Source organism: Aquarana catesbeiana, linkage group LG01 (assembly GCF_042186555.1).
Source record: "Aquarana catesbeiana isolate 2022-GZ linkage group LG01, ASM4218655v1, whole genome shotgun sequence".
Taxonomy (NCBI): domain Eukaryota; kingdom Metazoa; phylum Chordata; class Amphibia; order Anura; family Ranidae; genus Aquarana; species Aquarana catesbeiana.
In genome coordinates, this window is record NC_133324.1 from 738583413 (window position 1) to 738596087 (window position 12675).

General features: G+C 40.7%; 1 protein-coding gene across 4 annotated transcripts in view; it reads left to right on the forward strand.

The window, feature by feature from the left end:
* FHIP1A (FHF complex subunit HOOK interacting protein 1A) overlaps window positions 1–12675 on the forward strand; it is a 354581-nt gene that overhangs the window by 236876 nt on the left and 105030 nt on the right. For all 4 annotated transcript variants that reach the window (XM_073604989.1, XM_073604973.1, XM_073604997.1 and 1 more), the window contains one exon: window positions 10070–10228. In XM_073604989.1, the coding sequence (XP_073461090.1) occupies window positions 10070–10228 (159 nt within the window). The remainder of the gene's footprint in view (window positions 1–10069; window positions 10229–12675) is intronic.

The following is a 12675-nucleotide window of genomic DNA, read 5'->3' on the forward strand; positions in this document are numbered from 1 at the left end:
TTCAACCCAACGGGCTGAACAAAAAAACACCAAAGAAATTAGGAGAAGCAGCTGTACTAACAGTCCGGTGTTAGTACAACAATCTCCCCCGCTGAGCTATTGTGTTCTGACAGGGGGACAGCCCCACCGCCAGAGCACACCAGTCAGCACTCTCAGCCATTGGCTGAGAGTGCAGACAAGTGCCAATCAGCAGACCTTTTTCGGTCATGCCCCTTCGACAGAAGCTGGCTGGAGGGCTGGCTTCTGTTGAACTGGCTTCTGCACACACAGGCCAAATGCCAGCCGGTTTCTATTAAACCGGCCAATGCCATCCGATATTTGGCCCGTGTGTACTGACCTTTAGGATGACTGGAGTATGTAAATATGTAAATCAACTGGTTCAGTAAACAGTTTAAAGGCTTTCATTGTTAGGACACTTCTTTGTCCTATCCTCACAATGGGGACGTCCTCTGGAAACAGATGGTGCTGGGTAAAGCTGCTACTGGGGTCCATTGTTGCAGGGCCATAGAAAGATATGGGATGGACTATTGGTGGGTGCTGGTTAGGTCCCGCTGGGAATCTTCCAGGGTCTGCTCAGGTATTGACTGATTCCATGGGGTACCCAAATGAGAATCCCATGTCCATAGTGCCCTGGTAGGTCTAGGGAACCATGTTATGTCCAGGCAGGAATAGAGTTTAATAATGGTTGTAAACCCCATTCATGAAATTTGACCTAAGTGCATAAATCTGTAGTGTTTACTTACAGTATCTCTCTCCCTATCCTTCAATCACCTCTCACACAGTACAGTAACTTAAGTAATGGAACAATTATAACAATAATTATTGAAAATCAAGGATCACAGTGCTCGATACATCAAAATATGCATAAATGAATCCAATATCAGTGGTTAATTTAAATCAGTGCAAACAATGAATAATCCATGCAAAAAACTGTATAAACAATAAAAGTGAACTAGTGATGAAAAAAAGAAGATGCAATATCCCACAGAGTGCATCCCAACTAGTGCTCAGACAGCTCAGACGAGTGTTCCATTTCTCATTAGTGCTTAAAGATCACTCAACAGATCAACTCCAAGTGCTCCCCCCTCCAGGAATAATCCCACCTGAGGGAGTGTGATCGCTATAATTAAGTGAGATACACTTGGCACATTTAGGAGAGTGTGAACAGTACCAGCAGCATAGTCAGCCTACCTTTTGGTTATCATTTAGTAGTTCGCAGGATTTTCACAATATATAGCTCTGACACAGTGTATGCCCAGACTCCCCAGCCACTGCTGAAAGAGGAAGAAAGATTTCTAACACGATCTGCTTTTTCCAAAGAGTGTAGAAAGGGAAAGACAGCAGATATACAAGTAAAACTTATGTTTTGTTTAATCTCTGAGTATTATCAGAGGCTGTTCCATTTGTTCACATCAGATGGGTTTTGTATGCCCATACAAGTTTAAGGGAAGAAGTTCATAAACCGCAGGTCAAGTGTACCTGTCATTTAGTTCTAAATGTTCTTAGAAGCCTCTCAAACCGTTGTCAAACTGATGCCATCTACACAAGCCCAAAGCCTGTCAATAAAGGCCCTTATGGTCACCTGTATCTAATCTGATGAGATATCAGCTCAATGGCCTTCTCAGTGCCAAACAGCTGCCTCTCAGAAAATTCACCATCAGGCTCACATTTATGCATTGCATTCCCCATTCAATCCAAAGGAGAGTGTGCACTACTTTGGACCCGGCCTCATTGAAAACACACTATAATTGGGACAGGTGAGTATTAAGCCTCGTACACACAATTGGATTTTCCGCAGACAAAACCTCGGACTTTTGTCCGAAGGTATATGCATGGATTTTGTCTTGCATACAAACAGCAAGGAATTGTAGGCCAACAAACACGAATGTAGTGACGTACTACGTGTTTTTTTCAGCTCTTTAGAGCCACCCTTTGGGCTCCTTCTGCTAATTTCGTGTTAGTAGAAGTTTGGTGAGTGTTGATTCGTGCTTTTCATTTTGCGCTTTTCAGTTAGTTTCTAAACGGCCGTTCGTCAACTAGACATGTTGCAGAATCAGGGGAGATAATGTGTTATTTATTATTGGCCTTGGAGTTATTGCTTTGACCCAAGTCCAGTGCAGGAACAGGAGGAGGAGTTCTTGGACCAAAAATTGGTTGCTTTATTAATCATAACCAATTATGTCATATGCCTTTGCTGTGGGAGCTCCAGGAGAATAATCCAGATGATTTTCTGAATTATCTCTGGATGACGGACCCCTGCTTTCACCAACTCTTGGCATTGTTGACCCCCTATATTAAGAAGCAGGACTCATGCATGAGGCTTTTCTTTATTTTTTGGTTGAATAATAATGATTTGATTTGGTATATTTTCTATATTTTTGGATGCATATAATGCACTTTTTGGTTAAGTTCTATTGGCAGATAGCATGTCTAATTTTATTTGTTTTCTTTTTTTAATGCACAATAAAAACATTGTGGAGAATAATACTTGGCTATGTGTTTTACTTCAAACGACAGTTTGGGAGTAGGCAGTTACATTTAAAAAAATACAATGTAAAATTGGCAAGGGACATGAACATAGTTGTATCTTTGCTCGTAAAATCTACGGGATAATTGTGTTGTGTTAACTTAGCCAAATAAAAAAAAAATAACAAGCATAATAATATTAATCTTGATATCACTAGAAAAAATAGCCTTTGAAAATTTGTTTGCAATAACTCCATCAGTATCACCAGCAAAGCAGCTTCATTATTATCCCATTAAATAAGAAGAGAATGTGCGCTGCATTTCGAGATTTCATAATTTGCCACGTCACGAATGTTAATTCACCATTACGAACGCTAGTTTACAAGACCGACCGCTTCTGGCTCATCCTTGCTTCCGAGCATGCGTGTTTGTACTTTGGAATTTTGTCTGACGGACTTGTGTACACGCTCGGAAAATCCGACAACACACATTTGTCCACGGAAAATTTTAAAGCCTGCCATCCAACATTTGTCTGCAGAAAATCCGACAACAATTGTCCGATGGAGCACACACACGGTCGGGTTTTCCGCCAACAGCCTGTCATCACACAATTCCTGTAGGAAAATCCGATCGTGTGTATGAGGCGTAGCCTCCCTGGTGGTTTTCCCGAGTGTGGCTCTGGGTTAAATTTCAGCACCATTAGCGGTAACCCTGAGCCACATCGGGATTACATCTCAGGATCCTGGTGCGGTATACTTACCTTGTCCCCAGGATCCTGCGATGTCCCACCGTGGTGTCTGCGGGCTGTGTCCTCCTCTGAAGCCTCTCTGTGCCGGGCTCCGTTCCCTGCGAGCGTCGGGACGCACAGGGGCAGAGCCTGGCGGCAAATTCAAACTGAAAATTCATAACACATACAGTACTGTAATCTTACAGATTACAGTATTGTATGAAATTATTTCACATCCCTTTTGTTCCCAGTGCTTTGTCCAGTGCCCTGCATGCACTTTTATATGATATATACTGTTCTTTCTGCCTGGAAACTGGAGATTGTCCATAGCAACCAAAAAGTGTCCCTTAATGTCAAAAGTGGCTTTAGACCAGCTAGAAAACAGCGATAGTAAATTAAAACACTTGCAGAATTGAGCGATAGTGAATTGTGGGGAAGTGTATTTTATTATTATATTATTATTTTTTATAATTATTTATATTTATTTATTATATTATAATTTATGATTTTGTGTTTCAAACTTCATCATACCCGGGATATCTAGTAGACTCTTGGTGGACAGATATAAGTGTGTTATTGCTAAGAATTACAGGCCTACAATATAAAACACCAAATTTCTATGCAAAATAATTGTACCGCTTTGAGACACAAAAATCTGAAATAATCATACCGCCAGGGAGGTTAAGACTGACAGGGGAGGGAGCTACCAGAATAAATGTAACTGCAAGGAAAGTTGAAGTTAACCTTTTAATCTGCCACAGAGCTTTTATAATTCATAAAGTCACCAGTTATAGGGGCAAGTCCCATTCCCCACACCTTATCAAAAATGAATACTTATATTTAAACTTTCTTGAACATAGCTGACTTCCTGCGAATAAATGTGTTGGAGGACACTGCAAAAGTCTCCTCCATTCCTTTCCTAAAAGATGAAAAAAGAGTTCAGCTACTCAGTAAAAATAAGTTTAAAACAAATTACCTGAAATTCTGGGCTATTTTATAGTCATGTTTTGAAAATAGCCTAAATATCCTAGTAGCTCATTTTAATGGAGTAAATTTGATGTTGATTGTTTGCGGTCTCCGCGATATAGTCTGTTGACAAAAGTACACCAAAATCTGTTTATTGCAGTATTGTTCACTCTGCTTATCATTCCAGTGTCGGTGCAATGCCAGCATTGGCATGTGTGCCTAGCTGGTGGTGTGTGGAAGAAGCAGTGTGTGTTTCTATTCGGAGCTGGCTGCATAGCAGGAGCTGTAAAGTCTCTTCTGGGAGGAAGACCTTAGATGACTCATTTGCTGGAAGAACCCATGGAGCAGGCTGTGAGTACGGGACTCCTGTAGTGTAGACATCACAGCCTGCTGACTTACACCAGAGGTGTTCCCAGTCTTCAGCTCCAGACAGCTTATAAGCAGTCACTAACTATAAAATCAGTCTTCTTTTGGAGGGCAAATGAAGAAAATGTTACTTCTGTGTAAAGTTATTTATCACTATTTATTTTGTTTGACATTTGTTAGCTTTCCGCAAGTTGATTTCAAGCCCTAATTTTATATCTAGGCAATATAAAGACATATTTCCTAAATCTATATGAGGGTTTCATTTACAAAGAATTAATATGCATTTTGTCGAGTACATATTGCTTAAGACATTTTTCTGAAATATACTGGGGAAGATTATTAACTGTTCTCAGAATGTGGATTATTGCAGATGAAGTAGGATTTTTTTATCATGTGACAAGGCTCACAAGTTGGATAAATTGCAGCCACTTGCTCTTTTCTGAAATGCGTTGGTTGTAGGTTTTATTTCAAAGGTATTACAGTTGCATATTTTAACATATTTTCTACTTGCTGCCCTTATTTTATTTAAATAGTCTGTGTAGCTAGCTCAGAAAAATACAACTAAAGCTACCCAGTAAAAAAATAAGGTTAAAGTGTTATTAAACCCAGGACCCTGCATTCACTATATCTGGTCTCCCACAATACACAGAACATGGACATTCAATAGGTTTAGTAAATATAAACTGCTTAATACCCTTTCTCATCAGCAGTTAGAGCAGTCTTGTGACTTTTATCAGTGCCTGGCTGAGCACTGGTTAAAGCTTGTAGGAGGAGTTTTCATTCTCCTCTGATTGTCCTAAGAGGCTGAAGAACCCCTGACCCTCTGTCTGGACAGTGCTGATTGGCCCTGTGCTGATCTTATGCACCCTCCCAATAAAAATAAGTAAATAAATACACACCAAACTGAGCATGTGCAGCTAGCAGTATAACAAGCATGCTTTACTGCATATACAGACTGATTTTACTGTTGTGGGTTAGGTAAGACTTTAATACTTACATTTCCCACAGGCAGTGTGCTAAAGCTGCACTCCAGGAATTCAGCCACTTTCTAAAATTTACCATGGAATAGGTGCAAGGAGGTGCATGCCATCCCTTTAATTTACAAGTTACGTTTTTTACCAAGCGCTGGAAGCATAGATATCGCTATACTTAAGCAACAGCTGCATAGTCACATGTACCCACTCTGCCTGCCTCGCACTCTGTACAGTTTTTTTTTCCTTTGGGAGGGTGCATGTGATTGACACAGGGCCAATCAGCACTGTCCAGACATAAGTTCAGAGGTTCTGCAGCCTCATACAGGGTCAGTCAGAGTAGAGTGAAAACTCCTCCTACAAGCTTTAACCAGACACTGATAGAAGTCATACGACTGCTATATACTGCTGATGAGAAAAGGTATTTAGCAGGTTATTTTTATGATTGCATTTGCATGTTCTGTGTACTGTGAGAGACCAGAAACAGTGAATGCAGGGTCCTGGGTTCAGTAACACTTTAAGGCTGAATGGTCTAGGACAGGGGTAGGCAACCTCGGCACTCCAGCTGTGGTGAAACTACAAATCCCATCATGCCTCTGCCTCTAAGAGTCATGCCTGTGATTGTCAGGGTCTTGCAATGTCTCATGGGACTTGTAGTTTCACCACAGCTGGAGACCGAGGTTGCCTACCCCTGGTCTATGAGGTCCGACTTCTTTCATGGGGAAAATGCTTGCATTAAAGCATGTTAAAAGTGCTTTCTGTTACGGCCACCCTTTCATTTAAATGAGCTGCCAACGGACAAGAATGGGCAAAAAAACAAAAACGCACCTACAATTTTTTTCCCCTGCGAAGCCCACCACACAGGTTGTCATGCATTGTGGGGTGCTTTGCCAAAATGTGCACATTACTGCAACGCAGTAGTCTTAAATATTTAATTTTGTTACAGAAAGGAAGATGTTAATTTTACCCTGTAGATGGATTCAGCATTGAAACTATTCCAAAGTTATGTTAAAATCAAGGTTTCCTATTTTTATTTGAAAGATTATATACTTTTATTGTTTCTCTGAGAGCTGCAGCAGATTGCTCTAAATTCATTCTCCACAAATGGTAGCAATGTGAAAATATAAAAAAAGCACTAATTCAGTATTTTTCAATCATTCCTCTACCAGAAGGACTTGCACCAACATAATCATTCATATTATGTGTTCTGCACCTTTCACATAATAAAAAAAGTTCTACACAGATAGATAGAAAGCTAGATATCATTATGGTAAGCTGCCTCTTTGTGTTACTTGTCATTGCATTAAGTTGGCCCATTCATTTTGTATGGGCAGCCAATGTACAAGAACAAACAAAACAATGGACATGCAGCACTTTTGCCAATGCAGTGCACCACAACACACAGTTACTATGCCTTGTGGTGCGATGCAAGGTATGTGTGTAAGAGCTGCATTGACTTGTCACTGCAATGTGTGAATGCATGTAACATGCATTAGCAAGCACCTTGTTACCATGTTAAATACCGCAAGTCATTGCAGCACAGTTGTTTCTTTCAGCCCTACATCCTGGTGGCAAAGTTAATCTCAAGAAACTAGCATAACGTGAGATTCCAGCTACATAAGTAGCTCTTAGATGATTCAATTTTTTTCGTTCCACCAGTGGGTTGAAGTAAAAAAAAAAAAAAAACCTGACCTGGTTCCCCCATGCACACATTTCCCCCCATACACACATAACTCCTGCTGTGCTTTTGTGTTCTGACAGCGGAGAGACTTCCCTGCTGTCGGAATACATTGATCAGCACTGCTGACTATAGCCTTGAGAGGCATTTATCCGACATACTGGCTGTATAAAAGTCAGTTGATAGGTCGACTTCTGTACAACCACTGTACCCATACATGGATCGAAGTTTGACCGATTCCTGCTGAATCGGCTGATTTTCGATTCATGTATGGATGGCTTTAGACTAGATGTATTTCAAATTACATTTAATGATAGAGAGGAGGAATCTCAGCAATAGGTATATGGGCAGCAATAAACTCTACCATTGTGGTATCGCTCTTTTGCAGTTGTATTCCCTTACTTTTATTTTATACACATTTTGGAAAATACTTTATTAGGAGATTTGAAATTTTATTGTTGATGCCTTTCCAGTAGAGTAACTGGAAAGCATAAAAGAAACCAGCTTGTAAAGCAGATCAGAGTGAAGTTAGCCAGTAAATCTTTTTACATGAGATTTGAGATTTAATAAATAATAATATTAATCTCGGATTGCGAGTAACGCGGTTAACGAGCGTTTCGCAATACGAGCACTGTATTTTTAAAAGTCGTAATTTGGTTTGGTTGTCTTGCAAAACGAGCACGATTCAGGCCAAAGCAGTGTGCAGTACCGCTTTTGGCCTGAGGTGGGGGGGCGCCAGAGCCGAGCAGAGCCGAACGTTCGGAAATGCACGGAAAGGCCCGAGTACAGCACGGGTGACCTCTGCAAATCTCAGGTAGGAAGTCTTTCCGAGGTTTGCCGAGGTCAGCCAAAGTGTCTTCGGGCTTTTTCGGCCGTTTCCGAGGCTTTCAGGCTGCCCCCCGCCTCTGGCCGCATGCGGTATTGCATCCCATTGAAGTCAATGCGGAACAAATTATTTGCGTTTCCATTGACTTCAATGGGAAAACTCGCTTTGATATGCGAGTACTTTGGATTACGAGCATACTCCTGGAACGGATTATGCTTGTAATCCGAGGTTCCACTGTGTATATATATAAAGTGGTGTGATAGTAAACTAGTAAAATGTTGTCTAAAGAAACTTTTACATTTTCACTACTGAAATTAGCATAATGTGCGATGGCTCCACTCTACCAAAGCTCAAACTGGAAGGGAGTGTGGGCTTCCTGTCCCTGGGTGACCCCCACTTGTGTGCCCACCTCTAGAAGAATATAATGGTACTGTAAGGGGTCATTCCCATCTGATATTATTGCATTACTTCCATAATTATGAACAATACTCAGAGCTTTTTTTCAGCTGGAACGCAGGGGAATGCAGTTCCGGCACCTCCAGCAATGTAAGTATGTAATAGCAAGAGGTGCTGGGCTGTTCTGGAGGGCCTATTCATGCTGGCCACTGAGAGATCTATTGTCACTGGGGTGATTTATTGTTGCAGGAGGTCTATTGTTGCCGGGGAGGTCTATTGTTACTGGCAGGGAATCTATTGTTGCTGGGGGTTAAGTCTTAATCTTATGTTTCTGGGGGGGGGTCAGTTGTTGCTGGGGGTGATGTGCTGTTGAGGGAGGGGTCTATTATTGCTGGTTTCTGGAGTGTCAATTGATGCTGGCTGTCTGGAGATTTGTTGTTGCTGCCAGGGGTCTATTTTTGCTGGGGGAGGGTTATTTTGTTGCAAGTGGTCCATTGATTGGGGGGATCTCTAGTTGTTGGGGGGTCTATTATTTCTGGCTGCAGGAGATCTATTTTACTGCTTTTCTTGTTGTTAAGAAATTCCATACAAATGTTACTCGGTCCTGTATTCTCCAAAAAGGACGATACTGGTAGGTGGATGGGGATGGAACCAAGGAACGGTGCTCGGAGGTGGGTAGGGGCGGAGATAAGGGGTGACTCATATAGGGGGAGTACCTGCACCTATTCTCTGAGAAAAAAAGCCCTGAGTATAGTACATCCTTATTAGGGCAGCACATGCATGTCAGAGATACAGTATTTTTCATAAATAAAAGTTGGGCATCCGGAGATTATGTTGGGTGTGTATGTGTGAAGAAAACACAATAAGCATTGGCACTTACAAGAGTACGACCACATACAGCCTTTCACTTATATGGCAGGCTGTACATGGCACATGAGGCTGCACATGTAGGAAAACACTTGGAAATTACCCTAGGCATATAAAATGCCTGTTAAGGTCCCATATGCATGAACCCCAGCAGAAAACAAGGCGTTCTGCAAATTGAAAAGCGGAGGGGATTTGACAGGATCACTTCTCTGTATGAGAGCCATAGTTGTCAGTAAACAGGACTGCTCTGAACATTTAACACACATAACAAGTGGTAATTTTCTTCTCTTCAAGAAATTTTATAGATCTCTGTAGGTGGAGTTCCATTTTAAATTCTGGTCATCTTAAATCAGATTTATAGTTGATGTGCCTGGCCAGCTTCTGAGATGACCAGGAAGGAAATGTGCTAAAAACACTTACCTAGTCTTGTTTTTTCATATACGCACCATCTCTGACAGTCTTTTGTTGCATTGACAGAGGAAGGGGGGTAATTGAGACAAGCAGGTTTCAGGCTTGCTTCAAGAAGCGTATTCAATAGTGTAATTTCTTCAGGATGAGTTTACGTATTTAGACAAAGTATGTAATAAAATATAAGTTCATTTCTTTGCACTTGTCACTGCAGCTGTTCAGCAGCAATGCCGGGTGCATTGGTTGACATGAAAATAGTATGCCTTCCTGTGATTACAAAGCTTTAAATTAAATATTACAGTGAAAAATATGACAATACAAGCAGATCAAATGTGAAAATGATGTCCATAGTTAAAGTTAAAACACATGCCTTTAACATGCTATCATTCCATTTACAGGTGCTAGCGACAGGGCTAAGTGGCCTCTACTCATCATTACCTACTAAGCTGGATGACAAAGGGGAAGAGTGGCATTGTCTAGTTAAAGAGGACTGGCTCCAAGTTCCAACACTCATACAGTTCATGAATTCTCTTGAGTTCTGCAATGCAGTAATACAGGTTAGAGAACGTGTTTTGTCACTCCATACCACAGAACTAATACGCAAATCATTTTTACCATTGTTATTATTTTCCTTACTACGTAATTTTGTCGCCATGTATACAAATAAGCAGCATGTTATTCAATTAGAAGTATGCATATGCAAAGAAGTCCCTACCGGTCACATTTCTGTTTACCACTGCAAGTTGCTAATTGTGTTTTTTGATGTTTTATTTTATTTGGATTGTATAAAAATATAATTGCGTTCAAACCCAGTTTCTGTATAAGATAATTAACGATAAGTGTTTTCTGCATGAGAAATGTTTTGTTTAAAATGCTAAGCCTATTATTTTTTATTGCCAGGCACCCTTAGATGCTAAAGAACATTTGAAGGTCGCTGTGATATTATTACTTTGGGTCTGAAATTATATTTCCAGAAAGAGTGCATGTAGTTTATTATGCCTTACTTGTGTAATACTTAACCCCCTTGCATTATGTTGCACATGTTGGGCTGCCTGCTCTCACATGTTTTAAGCATTGTGTTCCTTTTGACCTTATTTATTTCTGTTTACCATTGATGTGAAAACCTCATATTGCCCACAGAATTATTGAGTGCTATGTTTCTCACAGCCTCTAGCATTACAAGCTCTAGCATGTATCCTCAGACATAACATGATTAAATCCAATCCAAGTTTAAAGGGAACATGTGGTTGCTTACGCCATAAAGTGAGAGATATTTACAAGTCAGGTGTTGAAAGTTCATGCGGTACTTGCTGTAAGCCATCAGTTAAAATGAAAATCACTATCACCTTGAGGTTTCTTTGTCTTGTCTAGTGGTCAGAAATAGGTCCATGGGGTTGATTTACTAAAGGCAAAAAGACTATGCACTCTGCAATTGCACTTGCTCCAGAGCTTAGTAAATGAGCAAAAGCTCTGCTGACGTCCATCATCCAATCAAGTTCAAGCAAAAATGCAGTTTTTTTTTTTATTTTCCTTGCATGTGATTGGGTATTCTTTGCAAAGTGAAGCCTTACCTCATTTACTAAGCTCTGGACCAACTGCACTTGCACAGGGTAACTGCACTTTGCAAAGTGCACAGTCTATTTGCCTTTAGTAAATCAACCCCTATGTGTCCCCTACCTGTTTTAGAAGAAATGCTTGTTGGCAGAGATATGTTACAGTATGCCGCTCAGTTCCGGGCACCTGTCCTCAGGAAGGATGTGCTGGAACTGGAGAGAGTCCAGAGAAGGGCAACAAAGCAAATTAAGAGAATGGAGGACCTCAGCTATGGGGAACGACTACAAACATTGAACTTATTCTCTCTGGAGAGGAGGATATGATATCAATGTACAAATACCGTACTGATGACCCTAGCATAGGGAAAAAAAACTATTCAGTGAAAGGGAATCTAAAAAGACACACGGCCATTCACTAAAACTGGAGAAGAAGCGGTTTAACCTGTGTAGTGCATCTTGTTATTGCAGAGGCTTGGCAGGAATTAGAATCACTAACTTTTTCTAGACAAAATAGCGGCAGAAGGGGAGGGGCGGCGGAGGAGACGGCTCACTACACAGATTCCCAAGCTGACAGGGAGGGGAGAGGGGAGAGAGGAGAGCAGCGGGATGACAGAGGCACGTAAACTGACCAAAGTATCATGGATCAGCAGCCATGATTACCGTGGTCAGCACACTAAGGGGGACACAGAACCAGGTAGGATCAACTAGGTATATTACAACATAGAAAGGGACAAATTACACCGCCTTTTTTTAGGGTTACAACCATTTTAACAGAAAGCACAAACAACCTTATATTTCTTTTGTAAACTTCTAATTCCATCAGCCCTATTGTGTTAAAAAGAAGCTATGGTTGTTAAAGAGAAAAAACCATAGCTACCCAGGAATAGGAAGTGTGTTATTAATAAAATTACCAGATGACAAAAAAAAAAATAAATTGATTGAAAAAAATGAATGCAGGTGCCACATCCAAGTGCTGGTAATCTGCAATCTTACATTTTTGTTTTTGGTGTTTGATATGTTTTAACAATAATTCACTATCTGACTTGCACTGGATACATTGCTGTCAGGGTTGCCAACCTCCCACAGCATTTTTTACCGACAAAACATGGACATTTTACTGGCGGAGCACATTTTTTTACTGGCAACCTGAGAAATGACAGAACTCCTGTTGAAAACTAACACAGTGAATATTTGAACAGTATAAAAATGATTTCCACATGGTATGGAAACACTGACAATACCTATAACAAAGTCATTTGCTTGATTTACACTTAAAAAGCCAACACAGCATGAAATTATCAGCCCCTGATAACAACTGGCAGTTGTAAAAAAAAATCACTGATTTTTACAAACGGTCAGTAAATTTACTGGCGGTTGGCAACCCTGGTTGCTGTGTTTCAGGCTTGGCAAATTCTATACAGGGTTCCATTACTCTTGTAACTTGTAGCTTT